Consider the following 22,182-nt stretch of genomic DNA (forward strand, 5'->3'; position numbering starts at 1 on the left):
CATCAAGATCGTCACATTGTGGGAGCAATGGTGGGTGACTGAACATTATCCAGTGACGAAATCTGGACACATGTTGCATTTGCTGTGTCACCAATGAGCATTGGGAATCATCCGATTTATAGCACAATTAAGATCATGTGTGCCTCTACCCCATCTACCACTGACACTATGCCACTGTCAAGCATGGATTCTCTGGTGTCGTGAAAAAATAGACTGGAGAGTAGAATGGCATTCTTCAGTAATGAAAGAAAGTATGTTGTGTCTGTATCTGAGTGATGGATGTACACATGTATAGCGTAGACCTGGTAAGCTGCAGATACAAGCTTGCACCACACAGGTCCCATCCCAGGCTTCTACATCTACATCTACATCCATACTCCGCAAGTGTGGCGGAGGGTACCTCGAGTACCTCTATCGGTTCTCCCTTCTATTCCAGTCTCGTATTGTTCATGGAAAGAAGAACTGTCGGTATGTCTCTGTATGGGCTCTAATCTCTTTGATTTTAACCTCATGGTCTCTTCGCGAGATATACGTAGGAGGGAGCAATATACTGCTTGATTCCTCGATGAACGTATATTCTCGAAACTTCAACAAAAGCCCGTACCGAGCTACTGAGCGTCTCTCCTGCAGAGTCTTCCACTGGAGTTTATCTATCATCTCCGTAACGCTTTCGCGATTACTAAATGATCCTGTAAGGAAGCGCGCTGCTCTCCGTTGGATCTTCTCTATCTCTTCTATCAACCCTATCTGGTACGGATCCCACACTGCTGAGCAGTATTCAAGCAGTGGGCGAACAAGCGTACTGTAACCTACTTCCTTTATTTTCGGATTGCACTTCCTGAGGATTCTTCCAATGAATCTCAGTCTGGCATCTGCTTTACCGACGATCAACTTTATATGATCATTCCATTTTAAATCACTCCTAATGCGTAATCCCAGATAATTTATGGAATTAACTGCTAAATGATAAGGGATCTTTCTTTCTACGTATTCACAGCACATTACACTTGTCTACATTGAGATTCAATTGCCATTCCCTGCACCATGCGTCAATTCGCTGCAGATCCTCCTGCATTTCAGTACAATTTTCCATTGTTACAACCTCTCGATATACCACAGCATCATCTGCAAAAAGCCTCAGTGAACTTCCGATGTCATCCACAAGGTCATTTATGTATATTATGAATAGTGACGGTCCTATGACACTCCCCTGTGGCACACCTGAAATCACTCTTACTTCGGAAGACTTCTCTCCGTTGAGAATGGCATGCTGCGTTCTGTTATCTAGGAACTCTTCAATCCAATCACACAATTGGTCTGATAGCCCATATGCTCTTACTTTGTTCATTAAACGACTGTGGGGAACTGTATCGAACGCCTTGCGGAAGTCAAGAAACACGGAATCTACCTGGGAACCCGTATCTATGGCCCTCTGAGTCTCGTGGACGAATAGCGCGAGCTGGGTTTTACACGATCGTCTTTTTCGAAACCCATGCTGATTCCTACAGAGTAGATTTCTAGTCTCCAGAAAAGTCATTATACTCGAACATAATACGTGTTCCAAAATTCTACAACTGATCGACGTTAGAGATATAGGTCTATATTTCTGCACATGTGTTCGACGTCCCTTCTTGAAAACGGGGATGAACTGTGCCCTTTTCCAATCTTTTGGAGCGCTACGCTCTTCTAGAGACCTACGGTACACCGCTGCAAGAAGGGGGGTAAGTTCCTTCGCGTACTCTGTGTAAAATCGAACTGGTATCCCATCAGGTCCAGCGGCCTTTCCTGTTTTGAGCGATTTTAATTGTTTCTCTATCCCCCTGTCATCTATTTCGATATCTACCATTCTGTCATCTGTGCGACAATCTAGAGAAGGAACTACAGTGCAGTCTTCCTCTGTGAAACAGCTTTGGGAAAAGACATTTAATATTTCGGCCTTTAGTCTGTCATCCTCTGTTTCAATACCATTTTGATCACATAGTGTCTGGACATTTTGTTTTGATCCACCTACCGCTTTGACATAAGACCAAAATTTCTTAGGATTTTCTGCCAAGTTAGTACATAGGACTTTACTTTAGAATTCATTGAACGCCTCTCGCATAGCCCTCCTCACATTACATTTCGCTTCGCGTAATTTTTGTTTATCTGCAAGGCTTTGGGTATGTTTATGTTTGCTGTGAAGTTCCCTTTGCTTCCGCAGCAGTTTTCTAACTCGGCTGGTGTACCACGGTGGCTCTTTTCAATCTCTTACGATCTTGATTGGCACATACTCATCTAACGCATATTGTACGATGGCTTTGAACTTTGTCCACTAATCCTCAACCCTATCTGTACTTGAGACAAAACTTTTGTGTTGAGCCGTCAGGTACTCTGTAATCTGCTTTTTGTCACTTTTGCTAAACAGAAAAATCTTCCTACCTTTTTTAATATTTCTATTTACAGCTGAAATCATCGATGCCGTAACCGCTTTATGATCGCTGATTCCCTGTTCTGCGTTAACTGTTTCAAATAGTTTGGGTCTGTTTGTCACCAGAAGGTCTAATATGTTATCGCCACGAGTCGGTTCTCTGTTTAACTGCTCAAGGTAGTTTTCAGATAAAGCACTTAAAAAAATTTCACTAGATTCTTTGTCCCTGCCACCCGTTATGAACGTTTGAGTCTCCCAGTCTATATCCGGCAAATTAAAATCTCCACCCAGAAGTATAACATGGTGGGGAAATCTACTCGAAATATTTTCCAAATTATCCTTCAGGTGCTCAGCCACAACAGCTGCTGAGCCAGAGGGCCTATAGAGACATCCAATTACTATGTCTGAGCCTGCTTCAACCGTATGTGAAGCAGTTGACAAACTTCGATTCGTTGGCAGGATTCTGAGAAACAAGCTGTTACATGTTCCATAAATTACATGAACTTTTTTTTATTGAAATGATATGGAACAGATCAGTTTTTTTGATATGCAACCTACATGTGCTTAGTGTTAACATTAATGTATGTCTCATCATATCATATCATAATATAATTATTTTTTAGTCTTACAGACTACCAGTTCTTGTTCTTAAAGAGAAATTCGTCTATGGAACAGAACAAGTTGTCCAGGAAAAATGGTTTTAGGTTATGTTTAAAACTTGCCTTGCGACCTTGCAGATATTTTATGTTATTGGATAACCGATTAAAAATATTTGTTGCTGAGTATTGAACTCCTTTCTGAGCCACTGACCATTTTAATAATGGGAGATAAAAGTTAGTTTTTCCTATATTGCTGTATTTATGGACATCACCATTCTTCTCAAATTGCAATGGACCATTTATGACGAATTATTTCTAAAGTGAAGAGGTACCCCAAAAAATTATCGCATGTTAATTCGAAAAACAGTGTAACAGGAGGTTCATTCATTGTTTGTAAGACTAGCAGTTATAGGGAGAGCAAAAGTAGCTGACCTTGATTCTTTGGGAAGCTCAGTAAAATGCTTCTCCCAGTTCAAGTTTTCATCAATATGTACACCCAAACATTTCGATTATTCCACCCTATTTACTGACTCCTCTTCATGTGCTACATCAATTGTTAATATGACTCCATTTGTTACACAAAATGAAATATAGGTCCTTATGTGTTTCCTGGAAGAGTCCAGTTTCAGAGAACTACTTTACAGTTCTTTGAAAAAAATTATCAACAATCTCATCTGTTGCTTTCTGTTTAATGAGATTTTTTATAATGCTAGTACCATTCGCAAAAAGTGCCAGTTCTGCATGCAAAACACTCATTGACCATCCTAGAATATTTCTCAGTGGTGTGGAGCCTGTACCAAACAGGATTAACTGGGGAAACAGAATGTATAGAAAGAACAGCTGTATGAATGGTCACATGTTTTCTTGACTCACTGGAGAGCATCACAAAAATTCTGAGAAACCTGAACTTGCAAATGGTTAAAGAAGAGAGCCATCTGCCCTGTTTCATAATCAATACTCTGTTTCATAATCAAATTGATCTTTCTTGAATTAAATTCCACTCCTTACAGTAACTGTCGCTGATCTTGTGAGCATGTATTGGCAATGCGTTGTGAACTCAGTTGCAACAATACAAGTAATAAAAGAAGCCACCAGTACAGCTTGTCTGAAATAAAATCGACAACTAGACTATTCTGAGAATGATGGTAGTAAGTGGCGGGACAATCGGCCATTTTTTATAAATCTCTCAAGTTGCAAGGCCTGGAATTCTTGCAACAATACAACTACTCTCCAGCCACAGTACTGCTCTAAACAGATTATTACTTCAGTGTAACAATATTGATATTTATACTGTGTTTACTGTTGGACTATTGAGGTTAGGGCAATAAGCTAAAATGTCTAATTTGTAGAGTTATATTCCGTTTAAAGCGAGCGAAATTTCTAAATTATATTTAAACCTGAATACCGGGACTTTCGAGCTCCCTGAAACAATTTTTCGGGACTCCATATGTTACAATGAAAAACTGGGACAACCTCAGTTTACTGGGAGGTTTTGTCCTCCTAATATAACGTCGCATAAGCAGCAATACTCAAATACTTTTGCAATATTTCCGTGTAACATGTGGAAGCCAACGTTTAATAGAATTTCATTACACTAATCTAAGGACTAATAGATCTTATCCACTCTGATCATCTCACCAACATAATAAACATCACTCAAGACGCTAAAACTATTTCACACTTGATTTGTATTAGCTCCATTCGCACAGCAGTCGCTGTGTAGACAAATAAATAGCTAAATGTTAACCAGTGTTTAGTACCCCTAATCAATAAGTAAATCATTGAAGGTCTGATGTGGCTGTGGTCAAAAGTGTCGATTCGACCTCAAACCATTCCAAACCAACTCCTCTGCCCAGTCTCAATGTGGTTTTCCTGCGGTTACCCAAATTCGTCAACGCATTGGTGGACTGGATAAGTGTTTCCGCCTGTTAGCTTTACACAAACAGGAAGAATACGAGAAAACACTGTGACTTAAATTTAGTGCTGCATCTTCTACAACACTGCATTAGTGGAAACCAGTGAGAACTTTTAAAAAAATTTATTCGACCAGCTGTTACAGTACTTTATTAAGAGAATATCCTGCACAGTGTAGTACTGCAACCAGAAAACTTTAAAGCAACTTAGCGTAAAAAAAGTACTAATAACTTTCAATGTACATACTTTATTAAGAGAATATCCTGCACAGTGTAGTACTGCAACCAGAAAGCTTTAAAGCAACTTAGCGTAAAAAAAGTACTAATAACTTTCAATGTACATACTAAAGAGCCTGATTATGGTACAAAATATTCAATCTGTTGAATGTTGACATATATATTTAAATGAACACACTGCCATTTGACTATATTGTTTTTTATTTAATTATGACCTAGCTTTTGGTCGTTTATGCCATTTTCAAGTGATTCCGTTTATGTCATTAACATATAATGCATGATATCAACCTCAAAACTGACCATGAATTAAAAAATATTTGCTCCCCACGAAAGATGTCATGCAATAAATGTTAATGACATAAACTTGTTACTTGAAAATGGCACAAAAGGCCAAAATATTGGTAGTAATTAAATAAACAATAATACTGTCAAATGGCAGTGTGTTCATTTAAAAATTATTGTATGACTTTTGCTCAGCAAAAACTATTAACATATATCATTTCATCATGAAGCTAAACACTGATAAAATCGTTTCTACCTATTTCTTGTGATTCTTAACAAATAAAAAATCATTACAACTCTATGGTAACTGTAATTTGCAATGCCTTTCGCCGTGAACGAATTAGCTGTTATTGATGCATGCTAACTATGGATATTTCTTGTCTCACTTTTCTAGATAAATACTTACCGGTAGCGTCTAACTACCTTAGCAAATGAGTGGGATGTTATTATTTCAATGTTAATCTTATTCGTACAACAGACAACTAATGTCAAGCGTCCCATTAAAATTGATGTCTGTTGTCTACAAGTAATGGCTGTTGATTCATAGTTGCAGTTACCACTTACTTTAGGCTTGTTTGAATAAGGAATCGTTCATTATTGTCGCAACTTTCTAAATACAAAGTTTGTATTAATTAACTTACTTCAACAATTACCTTAGGCTAAACGTTGAATAATGCAAATTCAGAGTTAAATGCAGAATGTAACAATAAAGAAGAGGGCCTAATGTTCATTGTAACAACACAATCATGTTCAAAATTAGATCCATTGTTATAAAAACGAATCAGTACCAACCTAAGAAGTTTGATACATGCAAGTTAATGAAGGACAACAATTTTAAAATACTATTGTAAAAATGCCCGAGAACTTCTCCAAACAGTTGATACAAACATTACAATAAGTAGCAAGTCAAGTACAGCTTAGAAATAGCTGCTAATTTTCACTGAGACCAATAGATGGTTTAAATCTCATTCACTGTCATTAATCTTTGAAAAGACCCACTATATGCAGTTGAGATCCTGTAAGAGATTTCCTTCCAGCATGCATATAACATATGGAGACATGCATATCGAAGAATACCACAGAATTGTTTAAGGACCTAAGCAAAACGGTATTTGCAGTGAAAATGACTCCAGATATATGAGACATAAATATAAAAAAACCATGCATACTTTGCTTACTTTCGTTCTATCATATCACATGAGATCATATTCTGGGGTAACTCATCAAACCGGTCAAAAGTTTTTAGTGTGCAAAAGCATGTAATAAGAATCATTTATGGTGGAAATTCAAGAACATGATGTAGAAATCTGTTCAAGGACCTTTGTATTCTAACCACTGCTTCTCAGCGTATATATTCCTTATTGAAATTTGTTGCATAATGTGTCTCTATTTCCAACCAATAGCTTAATACATAGTATCAATACTAGGAATAAGAACAATCTACATAAAGACCTAAAATCATTTACCTTGGTCCAAAAAGGGGTCCAATATTCAGGAACACATATTTTCAATAAATTGTCAGCAACCATTAAACACTTGGTTTCAGATGAAGTACAGTTTAAACAGTGTTTGAAAGACTTTTTGAAAGGCAGCTCCTTCTGCTCTGTAGATGAATATCTTAACACAGACTGTTAGGCCAGCTTAAATAAAAATGTCTGTTAGATTTTAGTTTTGACAGCACTTGGTCACAACAGTCAAGATTAGGTATTTTGTGTATGATAAATTTATTAATAGTGCATAACCATATTTCATTCTGACAGCATATTAATTCTGTAAATGTTAGCTGTTCCAGTTTACTGTATTGTATTCATCCATTTTGACAATCTCCTGACAAATGACCAGGGTAGTAAGTATTATATTCAAATGTTTTACATTTTTTTATATTTTCTGACATGTTCCACACCCATGAGGGGTATCTCTTTTTTTGGGTCTATTGAACGAAAACAAAATGTAATCTAACAGATAGTACAAGCAGCAGAAAATACAAACCTCCTCAAAAAGAAGCGCAAACGCTACTGATGGAATGGCAAATGTCATGAACTAGTCTTAAAAATACAGAGAGGCTGGGAGGTCTAGAATTGAAATAAAATAATAAGAATCGAGAAACTTTTATGGAAGCCAGGAAAGTACCATTGGAATGTCTTAATATGGCTAGGTTTCAAGGAGTGAAAGATCAGTGGACACAAACAGAATCGGAGTTGAAACAGAACAATGTAACGACTTTCTATAGAACGTTCAAAAGCAGTTTGACATTTGTGGTCCATGTCCCCTGCAGTGGACAGCTGTTAATGTCGGCGTTTTCAATCAGCCCTGAGGCTGCAAATGTACGCTGTCAGTTACACAACTCTAGTGGACACCGGCTCTGTGTCGTGCGTGCCTCAGGGATGATTGACAACGCCAAAGAAGCCACAATTAACAACTGTCCACTGCAGGGTCATGTGGACCACAGGGTTAAGGAAGTACACCTCACCAAGCTAACAGTTTACAGATCCATAAACGCTGAAAGTTGCATTCAGCAACATTGAAAACGGTAAAATAGTTGCAGAATATTTCAAACAATTACACAACTTGGCCATCACCACACAAAAATTTCAATTTTGACAGTAAAATTTGAAAGGAATGAGACTTGAAGCCACCAACATTCGAAGAAATAATAAAAAAGACAACTTAAAACTTAAAAAATGTCTGTGGAAGACAATATAGTTGCAGAATTATAAATGAGTTCCAGTGATAATATGGTAGCAAGCGAAAGAAAAATAATTAATTGAATCCATGAAACAAACGCCCTGTCAGTTGAACAGCCATTTGCATTAATACAGCCACTACTTAAGAAGGGAGGTAACACAAATTCTGAAACTTAAAGAGGAATTCTTACCAGTGACCTATGAGATTATGTCGAATGCACTTTTAAGTGGAGCTGAAAGAATACTTGATCCACAATTAGGGGAGTATTACTGAGGTTTCAAGAAGCGGAGATCATATGTGTAACATATCACAAACTTAAAACACATCTTATAAATGAGAAAAATTGGAATCTTACACTCGCTTATTTTGTAAATAAGAAGTGTAGCCCTCCAAGCCTACGCTTGCATGGTGAGCATTTGAAGTGATCTACTGTTACTTCTGTTTTAGTTAGTATCTAGAAATAATTCCGCCGAAAATGCAACAAAAGTAGCGATTTATTTTCGCCTGGATTGATAACCATTTTTAATTTTCAGAGAAGCATCATGAGTGGTTAATTTTTGTGCAAAATCTAAATGTTTCTTGTTGCAATATTAAAATTTGCTTTTTTTGCCCAACTGTGGAGCTCACACAATGTCACCTCACTAACATGATGTGCAGACGCAATTGCGAAAGAATTGTGAAAATGTGGTTTATTAAGTGAGGAACTGAGGGAAAGTAAGGTCAACAGCTTAGAAAAAGCACATCCACGGTACAAAAATAAACGTGTAATGCCTTCACTTATGCTGCTCCTAAATCCACAGAATGTCTTGCTTACATGCTATCGATAGCCCTTAAAAAGCACATTCTTTCATCGAGAAAGTTAGTGGAGTAACATGGTGGTAACGAAGTTTTGAATAATAACCATATGACAAAACGTCTCCTTTTTGCGTGCTGTTATTTGAATAAATCTCATTTCAGTACCTGAAATCGTTTATGAAATATGAGGAATGTTGTGGATATTTCATTCTGGCAAGCTGGGGCGCGCGATTGCATATGAGTGTACTACAACAGAAAAATTCAGTACGTTTGCTAAATTTCATACCCAGCGACATGTTATGTAATATGCACCAAACTGAAAAAAAAGCAACCTTTATTTTTCATTGCTACCATTTTCGAATTTCGCGCAATATCTTGTTTAAAAGGAAGTATTGCAATAAATATGATCATTTAACAATGACCTTTCCTCTTGGAAGTGCCATGAGGCCATCCAGAACCAGGTCGTCTCGCGACTGTATATTCTTGTGACTGCTCCTGCCAACGATCATGTATAGTGCTTATATTCCTGACAAGTCTTTCTGAAAATCTAAATCTACTGAGACAGCTGTCTTTACATTCCTAAATGAAGCCTTAAATGCAATAGACAATAAAGAACATATCTCAGCCATATTTCTAGACCCCTCTACAGCATTCAATGTCATCAATCACAACATCTTGCTTCAGAAACTTGAATCTGTAGGTATTAGGGGCCCGGCCTATGAATGGATAAAATCATATCTCCAAAACACAGAGCAATTAGTTGAACTTACTATCCAAGAAGGGAACAACATAAAGCCCTACTGCTCAGAAAAGCAGAGCATCAAGTATGGTGTACCACAAGGTTCCATTCTAGGACCAGTTCTGTTTCTACTCTTTGTAAATAACTTGGAATCAACTAGCCCATACCATAATTACATAAAATTTGTGGATGACACAAATGTGATAATAAAAGGAAGGACCAAAGAAGAATTACTACATGAGATTAAAAATTGTACCACCCATATTACAGATTGGTTTTCTGGAAACAACTTAGTAATACACACAGAAAAAACAGCTACAATGCATGTACACACAGTGCAAAATAAATGTCCACTACCACCAGACATAGAGTTGTTACTAGAACCCTCGAAAATGTAAGCTCTACAAAATTTCGTAGGATACGGATCCAAGAAGACCTAAGATGGGTACAACGCACAAAATACATTACAAATAAATTAAATACCATTTGCTATACTATCAAAATTCTTTCTGATTGCACATCGAAAGAGACACTAAAAGACATATACCTTGCTCAGGCAGAATCCTTATTGTGATATGGCATAATCTTTTGGGGAAACGCATCTGCAAGCAAAAGTTGTTTTATATGCCAAAAGAGAATTGTATGAGCCATAGAAAATGTTACATCAAGTAGCTCATGCAAGTCCTTATTCTAGAAACTACATATCCTTCCGCTACTATGTCTGGACATTTTACGAGTAATCATATATGTAAGGAAAATCTTAGAAAATAGCAACAATCTTGTGTCAACTAACCAGAGTATCCACCTGTATAAGACAAGGAGAAAGAAGGACATACATGTTCAATATGCACACTCAACACTAAAACAGAATGGACCACTGCAAACAGGACAATAAAAGACACTTCAAACTGCTGTCGATAAATATTTACTGCAAAATTGAAAATTGTTATTATAGTATAGATGAATGCCTTGAATCATAAAAATTTATTGCCAAATACTAAAAAAAATAAAAATAAAAAATTAATTAATTACTTGGATTAAATATAGTGTATGGAAGCTGAACCTTCAGTGGTGAAAATATTAAGCCTAAATCAATGTAAATACTCTTGTATGATCTAAAAACATGTATTGTAAAACACAATGACTTGTCCAATATCATATTGTATACCTTGTACAACAAATGATCAAAAGGACCAATAAAAATGTAATGTAATATCACAGAAGGAACCTCCAGCTTCTTGTGGCCTTATTACATGAACTCGTTCACAATCAGTGAGGTGCTAATTATGGCGTCTTTCTCACCTTAAAGGCTCTCTTCACTAACACCAACTAACCATGTCCAGTCTCAAAGGTAACTAACGCTCGACACCTTTACACATGGAGGTAAAAATAAGAGGAGTTGTCATGACGTCACAAACTTGAAGCCGACCCAAGTGAGGATCCGCCATGTTAGCTACCCCAAACATTTGCTTCTGGTGGTTTGATTCCGTGTAGTCGTGAAGTGTTTTGATAAAAAATGGCGGCCTGCGTCACTTATGGGTGTACTAATCATTCTGATTGTAATCTAAAGGTTAAATAAATCACATTTCATTCGTAAGTGGACTTATTTAAGCGCTAATTTCTTATATATATTTGAAGTTTTGATGCACTGTAAACTTTTACAGTATGGTTTTATTTCTGTGATTTTACTTTAGATTTCTTATTAATCCAACGCAAAGAGCTCTCTGGAGGTGAACAATACACTTGGTTTTCATTGTTTGGTTATTCCCAAGTAACTGAAAAGTCCTGGCAAGAAATATCCTGGAAATGGGGACTAATGTTTTAAAATGAAATAATTTAATATAAAAGTAATGTAACTACATGTAGTTAATTAAATCTTCAGTAAAATGTGTGGAACACCTGTAACAGTGGTTAAATTATATGTACTTAAAGGGGTACATATTTATTAAAGCAAAGTTCCCTATCTAAGTCCAGGCTATTTAGATCATTACAGTAATCTCTGTGTTGTCATGTTACCCTGTAAATTGCTCTTATTTGCCACACTGAATGTCACTTGGTTGGTACTTAAAAGCAAAGCATAAGTGTAAACTACAATGGGCCTCACAATCTTAAATTCAGTTCTTTTCTTTCATAATTTAATGAATCTTTCACTTTGTTGATATGACAGCTAGCTTGTTTATATAATCCCTGCATACATCTATGGGACACCGTAGGAAATAAGGTAAGCTTCTTGCAAATCAGAACATTTAAAATTTGCATTTGACTTGAAAATGCAACGAATACAAATCGGTGCTTCTAAACTATCAATCATTGCTTTTGGAGTTCTGGCATTATCAATTACAGACACAAACACAATGAAAGTGAATAGAAATGGATTATAAAAGCACACTTTTCGTAGCACATACTTCTCTTCTCGGTTATTCGAAGAGTGTAAACAAAAAGGAATTAGTACTGAGGCCAGAAGCGTCATATTTTCATGTCGTATTACTATACCGAATACGCATTATGCTGTACTGTTCACTAAAACAGTATAACATTTACTATATTTACTATATTGTGTGTAAATTTATTGCCAAAAATTTTAATTTGTATGTCTAAACTTATACTTTTAAAAAATGTCTTGAAAGTGATATTCCAGTATTATGTCTGTAGTACTTGTACTAGTATGATAACTTTGTTGTGACAATTCCTACATCATGTAAATGATATACAGGAAGATAATAAAATGAAATGAAATGAAAATATAAAACAAATATCGCGTGCACAGGACAGAAATAAAGAACAAGAAGCAATTGTAAACACTCGTCTGCTAATGTTTTGGGGGATCCAAGATGGCGGCAGGCCCCTTCCACTGGCTTCAAAACAACCTACAGCATAAGTCTGTAGCACCAAGGAACATCGAATAAAAAAGGTATGCCAGATTGGCTTAATGCGCTATCATTGGTCAGCGACTTGTTACGTCACCCGGAAGCCAGACGGCAGCAGTCTCCATCTGTAGAATATGAGACATGGAGGTATACCTCCATGATATGAGAGATTGCAAAATAACTGTTTTCACGTCTGTTCTCTTCTCATATAACTTAAAGTTTCGCGCTCACAGGGTTGAACGCACTTCATGTTGATATTATATGCAAGGTTTCCGAAAGAAATGCTTTAAATATTAGTAGCAATGATGATATATCGCCACGCAAAACTAGTGGCCGATGTTCGCATCCGCATTCATGCTCGTGTTTTAGGCATCTGACTACGGTAAATGTTTTACAGTTGGGTACTGCCTATTTTACACATGTTTTTGTAAATAAAAAGATAGCAATCTTAGAACTTACCTTACAAAGCTGATGCAGAAGCTACGTCGAAGATGCTGAAGGGGACACTGACCAGAGCCGATTCTTCCTTGCCGAATTCCGTTTCATTGCATCAATTTTGGCTATTTTGTTTAAATGTCTAATCCGTATAAAAGTTCTTGTTCTGACATATAACTGAACTATTTTGCTATTAAGTTCGGGAAATTTCGCACTTATATGATCTGCTAAGGTTGCCATCACTCTGTTACAATGAGGAATGTTTGAACCATGAAAAGTAGCAAATATAATTTCTAACTCACGTATTTTAGCAAACCAGTCAGTAGAGGGAGAAATGAGGCCCCCTTCTGAAATAACAGTAATCCAGTCTTGCTTCAGACTTAATTCTGTATCAACAACACACTGCTCTGCTGTATTTCCCAAAGAACTGTCGACGTTTCTGAACTTGAATGCTATATATCCTGCTAGATATTTTAAAGCATCATCATTCACGTCTTCACTGGTACACACTGAATCACTGAGATCGAAATCTAAGAGCAAGTTTTCGTCATCTGTAGCGACGTCAAATGATTTATCAGTTACTCTTATACATAAATCACTCGAGAGAAAACGTGCAAAATCTTCCTCAGTTTCATCAGCTGGTGTCAGGTAGTTTTCAGAAGCAGAATTCTCATTTCTGTCCTCTGAAGTCGAATCACCAGAAGACAGAGGTATTTCACTTGCACTTCAAGTCAGTATCAATAAATGAATTCTGTTTTTCACCTCGAAAGGAGTGGGATTGTTGTAGAAGACACCAAGGCCACGGATTCTGGAAAAGAAATTTTCCAGACAATCTTGATTAAGTCTGGCTGTCAATATATAAGTAGCTCCAGAATTTTTCATATCATTGTAAAGTCAAAAAAGTGAATTTATTGATATAATGAATCCCTTCTGAAATGGGAGAAGACTGTTTCTTTTTCCTACTCGCATATTAGAACACATTTCAAGAAATCTTTTTAGAGAGTTTTCCTGACTTCTGATATTAAATCCGTAACCACTTCTAGGGGGAGCTTTCTCATCTTGAGGTTATCTCGAATTCAGCACATCGAAAACATCGTTCACGAGCTCAATGAAGCTTCCTTCGCGATCTTTATGCAGAACATATCTCACAGCTTGGGCAGTGCGACGTGAAAATATCTGTGCAGCCCTTCGGACATTCTGACGATCACGTCCACTAACGTTAAGATGAACCTCCGATATGTGGTGATTGATAGAAAGATCGTCTTTCTGATGTCGAAGAAATTCTTCTATAACCATTTTTGTAATCACAGTACCAGCAGGCAAAGTGATTCCGTCATCTACAAAATGATTTCTCAATAACTTAAGCAAATGTGGAACATCAAAAATAACCTAGACTTATCTGCTATGATCAACAGGGTTTGGAAAGAACGCCTTGGATGTAGACACACCAAGTTGCTTCCACACATTCATATTTTTTGGTCCCATGTCACACGTAACAGCTACGATACGGATTCCTGCTGTTTCAACTTCTTTTATGACATTCTGCAACAAAGCACTAGACATTGCAACATCAAAGCCATAATACACTGGCTGCTTCCATTTTGAAAACAAGCTGCGAACCATGACGACTTGGACATTGTTGTGTGGTCCGAGTACTACATCGTCGGACGAATCGTAAGTCACACGACCGTCAGTGCTCATCTCGTCGACGCTTAGGACACCAATCGCCTCTAATGATGTGAGCATTTCTGACCTACCTTTAATTAACTCCAAAACTGGTTTCAAAATACCTGGTTGGCACTTGAACTGTTTCGTCCATGTCTGGAGTGTTGACCTGCAGGGAAAAGGATAATTCTTTCTCCTCAGGTAGGCATATGCTTTAGGAGACAAAGCTCTCAATGCGAGAGCATTTGTGGTGTCCTCTGAGCACCACTTTACTTGCTTCCTCTTCTGTAACAGACAACGAATTTGTCCTGGTGTGAAACACTGAGAAAGTATACTTCTCACATCCGAGCATACACATTTGTCTTCTTAGTGTAAGACACATTACGTTTTATACATGTAGCTTGCTTTATAACTTCTTTCATGGACTTAATTCTTTGTTCCAGTCGAACATTTTTAATCTTCAAACTAACCAATTCTTTCTTCAGTGCTTGAATTTCCTGGTCTTTAAGAGAAATTAGCGGATCAGTAAAAACGTCTGTGTTGCTGGATTTGTCCAGCATACTTTTCTTGGGAGATAAATTTTCAATGTTGAGAGAGCTCTTTTTTGTACAGTTCTAGTGTCACAGACACGTTCTCTTTCTGTTAGAACACTACCGGTAACATTCGCTGTGCTGGGACCTGGAACTTCGAATACATTTCCGTGCCAGTTTGGTATTTTTAGAGACGGAACAGCATTATCCTGTAGCAGTTTCCGTGTAGGTGGACCTAACAATTCATTCTGCAAGTCTGGTTTGTAATCGCTTTCACAAAAATGTTCAGAACAAACTCTTGCATTATTAACATTAATTTTGTCCTCTCGTTTACAACGAGCAATCCACTTACGCTGTAGTTCAACATTTTTTGGAAAACGATGATAAATTACGCCTTCAGTCTTAACGTCCACTATTACTACATTCAGCAACTGCACAATACGACGTATTTGTAGACATAATTCCAAGAACGAAGCTACAAGACTCACGGTACAATTCATTTCCAACTGAACACTCGGCAGGACAAGAATTACACACAAACTAACGCGTAACACGAACTCATATGCACGCCTTGGATAGAAACACTGAGCGACACCGTTGTAAGCAGACTGCAGTAGCTGCCAGGTGACGTCACAGCTCGAGATTCATCGTGGCGGATAAAGGAGTGGGGGGTCGTATTTGCACTCCCGTGTGTAGCACCATCTCTCCTTATTCTACCTCCATGCCTTTACAGCAATGTTTAGTACAAACCTTGTTTGAACCCTCATAGTGACGCTACTAGCGTCACTTTTATGTGACTGTCGTCAATTTTCAATAGACATCAACTTCCACATGTAGAAACACGCCAAGTAACTGTCGTTTATATCGTACAACTCCTTCGTGATGCAGCGATTTTTTTTTCTTGTCAGCGTAAATTATCTAGTAGAGAGCGTTGGAAGCCCCTTCAAGACTGTTCACACATAATGCTGTTGTTTATAACAAAGTAGCAACGCCAGAAGACTATCAATTTGGAGAAAGGCCTGCAGAGGATTGATGAATAGTGCAGGCTCCGACAGTTGACCCTGAACGTAAATAAATATAATATATTGTGCATACATAGGAAAAGAAATTCTCTAGTGTACAACTGCACTACTGATGACTAATTGCTGGAAACAGTATACACCGTAAATTACCTAGGAGTAACTATCCAGAGTGACGTTAAGTGGAATGACTACCCAAAACAAACAATAAGGAAAGCAGATGCCAGACTAGATTCAGAAGAATTTTGAGGAAATGTAACTCATCCACGAAGGAAGTGGCTTACAAAGCGCCTGCTTGACCAGTTCTTGAGTATTATTCATCAATCTAGCACCCATACCAGTTAGGACTGGTAGAACAGATAGAAAAGATCCAACGAAGATCGGTTCATCGTGGGATCGTTCAGTTGGTGCAAGAGAATTACCGAGATGCTCAACAAACTCTGGTGGCAGGCACTACAAGAGAGGCGTTTTGCATCACTGAGAGATTTACTACTGACATTTCGAGAGAGCTCTTTTTGTAATCAGTTAGACAACATATTGCTGTCTCTCACATACATCTCGCGAAATGACTACAACGAGAAAATTCGAGAAATTAGAACTAATACAGGGGCTTACCGACAATCATTCAACCCACGCAACATTTGTGAGTGGAACAGGACGGGGGGATCATGAAGGGGTACCAGAAGTATCCTCCGCCACGCACCATTAGATGGTTGGCGGAATGTGATGTAGATTTAGATGTAGATGCCACTTCTGGAATTTCTCAGTGCTCGACACCCCGTTTGGGCTTTATAAGTTTAATCGTTTGCTTTTTGTAATCTCGTCTGCACCTGGAATTTATCAACGATGCCTCAAGTGGTAGATTCAGGATATCCCTTACTATGTGAACTACCTCAGAGTCATCTCAGTCAAGGGCTTCACACGAGAGGAGCATTTTGAGAAACTGCAGGTGGTTTTCCAACACCTGCTAGAGAACGGCCTTCGTTGCAAATTCGAAAAATGTAGCTTTTCCCCCCCAGAGCTGCATTTTTTGGATCCTGTGTTCAGAAAAGATGGTCTCATCCCTACAGATGAGCACAAAAGCCATCACAAACCTGCCGCCATCCAAGAACGTGAAGGTGCTTTATTCCTTTCTTGGCAAGATTTTGCGTAATGATGAGTTCAATCACCACACTGTGCACATCTGCCAGGCCCTTAACCGGCTTCACCAAAATGGCATCAAATTTGCCTGGTCTGCAGATTATCAATGGTCTTTTGAGTCCCAGAAGCAGTGTTTGTTCTCCAGTCCCTTTTTGCCTTCTTTCACGTTGGGTAAACCTTCAACCCTGGTGTGTGACGTGGCTCAGTTTGGCATATGTGCCGTCATGTTGCATTGGAACAGGGATGGCACTGAGCAGCCCATTGATGACAATGAAAGACACTTCCCATGCTACAGTGTAATTTTTCACAGGTGGAAAAGGAGACACTGGCTATCATTTTCGAAATTAAGAAGTTTCACATTTTCTTGCATGGAGCGAAGATCCTACCGATCACTAACTACAAGCTGCTGGTTTTCTTATTCAGCTCTCATTCCAAACTGGTGGATAGGACTGCCCACCAGTTACAGAAGTGGTCACTTTTCCTTGCTAATTATTTTTATGAGATTCAGTGTTGGTTCACCGCCCAGCATGCAAATGCGGATGCACTACCATGACTGCCAGTGGAACAGGATCTGGAGTTTGGTTGTAGGGAGTGGATGATATGTTGCTGCAAACCTTACTGGATTTTCCTTTGACAGCGTGGGAGGTTATGGCTGCTTTTCCAGATATTTCCAGCTGTCCAGGAGGAGTAGCCTGAGTACGTTCTTTCAGGAGTAAATTCAGCATAGTGTACATTTTTTCTCCTACATGATAGACTCACTGTGATCCAGGGGGGCCTCATACTTCCTACGGAGGAACAAACCTGTCAAGTTGTTATATCTCTGGCTTTGCATCCTCGCGTATTCCAACTATTGCAGGCATCCCACTGGAGTATGAGTCATATTAAGGCTTTGGCATGTTGTCATGTCTACTGGCTAGTGATCAGTCATGACACTGAACACTTTGTGTGGGCTTGCATGGCCCATGCGCAAATCCAGGCTGCTTCTTTGTGTCAGTTTTCCCCTTGGACAGTCCCAAAGCACCCTTGGGACAGGGTGCATATCGAACTTGTTGGCTCATTTTTGGGTAGCATGTGGTTGTTGATAGCGAATCTAATGTAAAATTTTGCTCACGTTGCCAAGCTGTCCTCCACTGACAACAGCTGTTTGCACTTGCTGGCAGTTTTTGCTGTCGAGGGCTCCCCACAGACACTCGTATCTGATAATGGTCAGCAATTTATTTTGCAGAAGTTTGCAGACTTTTGGATTTGCAATGGTATCAACCATCTGACTTCTGCTCTGTTTCACCTAGTTTCTAACATTCCAGCCCCAAATGAAGAAGTCAGTCTGCCTTATCCCACAACAATGCTCTATCGAGTTTACTGGTTTGATACCGTGTGGCATTGGTTAATGGGTGTAGTCCAGCTAATGTTTGCATGGGCACCAAATGCAGGGACTTTTGAATTTGTTACATCACAAGTCGCATGCCTCAGTCAATTGTGACCTGCAGTGCTTTTCCCATGGTGATGCCATTTGGACCAAGTGTATCAGCCAGCAATAGGATTGGATGCTGCGTGTAGTATTGGGCCATAAAAATCAGCATTTGTTTATGTTTGGTGTTATTAGGGAGCGAAAGAACTGTCATTCTAATCATTTTTGGCTGTGAGCTGTCGGACCTTAAACGTGACCGTCTCCAAGTCAGCTGTATAATGTTGTCGGTTGCTGCATTGTTCCAGTGGAAAACTCCCAATTATGACAGTATGTTCCCCTGCTGCTGCCCCCTCCACATCCACTGCCATCCTAGCTTTGACCACAGAATAGGTGCCAACAGGTCTAGCTACTGTCCCTGCCATTGTGGATCCATGGAATTTGAATCAGTGCCCGCTTTTCCCTGCTTGCCATTAGTAGAGTCATTGCCCCTGACAATGTCAGTGGACCAACCATTATCCCAACCTCTGCAGTCTGCTACCTGCCCAGTGGAACAAATTGCATTGGTGCTGCCTCCATCAGTCGCCTATCCACTGCCAGAGAATCTCATGCCCTCTTCAGTTTTGCAATAGGGGCACAGCACAAACCAAGCAATTTTTGCCACTACATGAACATGTCAGGTGGGAGAGATTTAGTATCTCTGCAACCTGACATTGAGATGGAAGCTGAGGAGATGGCATTGGTATTGTAGCAAAATAGTACAGAATGGTGCTAAGGAGTATGTATGCAAAGCATAGCACGGGCAGAACCACTGACCCAGGTGTTTACCGGCTGGCTGCAGTAGGTCTGGCTGGTCACTTCTAACACTGATTTCAATGGCTGCAGACTAGTCTTAGCCTTGCAAAATGCTGTGTTCCATGTGCTCCAGTGTCAGTCACTCACAGTGGCCCATATTGGGTTTTCCTTCTTGTCCCTTCTCTATACAGAATTCAGACTCTCTGCTGCCCTGTAGCTTAGCTCACACACTAAGATTCATTCCCTCCTCTAAAGTTCTGTTACGTTGCTTTTAACTGAGCCACCTTTAGCTAGCATAGTTACATTCTTGCTGGCAGAGACAACTGTCATGCCTGTCTGATAGAAAAACGACATTTTGAGTAACATACACATCCAACTGAAAGAAGTAAAATTTGATAATTTTAGACAATTGTTTGTCACATTTAAGTTTAAATCTCATCCTTTATTGCAGGGGCCATTGCACTCCATTCCTTCAAATAGCAATAGCAAAATGGAGGCTTTGGATCCCTGATTTTTCAAGTCTTTTGAGGACTTTTATTCACAAGAATGTGACCCCTTGGATCACAATTGTGTTAATTCTTTGGTGAGGTACTTACTGTGTGTAAATAGTTACAGTTTTAACTGAGACCCTGACTATTGGATGTAAATGTACTGTCATCTTTCACAGCTTCCAATCTTGGTGCAGGATGACTGTAGCACAAGCATACGTGCCTGTTATATTATTTGTAGTACATAGGTGGGTGATTGTTTAAATACAAGAACAAGAGTTCTACTTGAAATGGCACATTGTGCGGCCTTTACCCTTACTTTTGTTTTGAATGCTCTTCATGTGAGATGTTAGCATTTGCACATAAGAAACTTGCCATGATACAATCATGACGAGCTCCCTCTTTATTGCTTGATGGGATCATTTTCTTGTAACAGAGTAAAGCTTTATGCACAAAGATTTAGTAATGAAAGGACAGGCAAATGCCCAAAACCAAGTGTAGTGGTGCAGTAAGTTCCCATCCGGCCATCATGATTTAGGTTTTCCCTAGTTTCCCTAAATGTTATAAAACAAACATAGCAGATAGTCCTTCACAATTACAAACTTGAGCACCATAGAATAGCACGGAGAGTTGCATCAAATTTCAAGCTGGACCACAACAAAAACAATAATGCTTTTATACAATGACTAGTGTAAGTTGAAAATGAAGACTTAAATAGAGATATATGTTCATGTAATGCAATTACAGTGTATGGGGATGTTTATTAAAGAGATGTATTCTATACTTCACTTGGTGAATATTAGTCTGCTATATTACATTCTCCACAACAGTCTCTCATGTCTCTTTCTTCCAACCAGTAGAGATTTCACAGTCTGGAACAGGATAACTGTAAATTCACAAGCTCAGTCAATCTACATTCTTTTGGAATGTACTATTCAATTAACACACCACTATTTAACATCTGAGAGGCAAACACTTCTGTTTTTCAAAGAGGTGGTACAACCTGCTTCTGCCAAGGATATGACAACTGGCCTGAGTGTGAAGGGATAAAGAATCAAACAAAATCTTTTTTATGTGCAGTCACAAGCAGTGACTCTTTGATCTGTTTTTCTTTTTCTCCTTGCATGATCACCATAGTATCTTTATTCCATGTCTATTGTTATTTGCCAAGCTCAAAAATGTAGCAAGTGGCAGCAAGATTCTGTCAGCGTTGTTGACACAATTCTGGCAACCAGTCATCAATTAACTACACCACTTGATGACTCAGTAGTACCTTAAACATTACAGACTAGAATTAATTAAAAACTTTCTGGTTCAGCAACTGCTTATTTACTTAGTATTCTCTTTACTTGAGGTTATACTTTTGTGTCTGAGCCCTCAAATTAATCTAGTCAAAACTGTGTGTCTCCAAATGTGTTTCTGTTATTGTTATGGGTTAATCTAGTGTGTCTATTGACATGTGACATCCTTTAACTGTGCAATGAGATGATACTGATTGAAAGACTATAACATTTGTCATATATGATGTTTAGGGGGTCTGAAGGAAGATGAATTGATCCTGCGGGGCCCACCTCTGCCACCAAGGCCTTTGGGGCAAACGCTGTGGGACCGCCTGCTCAATAGCATGTTGCAACATGGTGATGCCACTGCACAGGTTTGTCATTTTTAATTTTTTTATTATGGGCTACAACTTTGCACTATATTCAGCAAAACCATTAGCTTTGTGTCTCGAGCAGAACATGGCCAGTTATTTTTCACACTTATCTTAATAATTCTTCATGATAACCTCTTACAGAAACTACAAAAATAATATGATTAAATCATTAATGCACTATTTATAATATGTCACCACATAATATCTTGGTGGGATTTTTGACCACAATTTTATCTTTTGTTACAAATTATTGATCCAAAGTCAGTGTGCATCCATACTTTATTTTTTTAACAAGCAGGTCTTTTAATTGTTGTTTGAGCTGTAGTCTGGTATTACTCTTTACTGTGTATGCAAAGCAGCCATTCCACTATATATTCTCTGATGATCTGTCCTTAAGTTCAACAGTGAAACTCCTTCACAATATGGTCAAGCCACTGTGATAAGTTAGTCAGTTATTATTATCTTCAGTAGATCTTGTTCTTGATAAGCTCATAGACATAATATTAATCTCCCCTTAAAAGAATAGG

At 38.5% G+C, this 22,182-nt stretch overlaps 1 protein-coding gene across 1 annotated transcript in view; it reads left to right on the forward strand.

Moving 5' to 3' along the window:
- Positions 1-22,182, forward strand: part of LOC126471327 (uncharacterized) — a 140,129-nt gene that overhangs the window by 17,630 nt on the left and 100,317 nt on the right. Inside the window, exon 2 of the mRNA XM_050099452.1 lies at positions 21,534-21,655. Within this exon, the coding sequence (XP_049955409.1) occupies positions 21,534-21,655 (122 nt within the window). The remainder of the gene's footprint in view (positions 1-21,533; positions 21,656-22,182) is intronic.

Source organism: Schistocerca serialis, chromosome 1 (assembly GCF_023864345.2).
Source record: "Schistocerca serialis cubense isolate TAMUIC-IGC-003099 chromosome 1, iqSchSeri2.2, whole genome shotgun sequence".
Lineage (NCBI taxonomy): Eukaryota > Metazoa > Arthropoda > Insecta > Orthoptera > Acrididae > Schistocerca > Schistocerca serialis.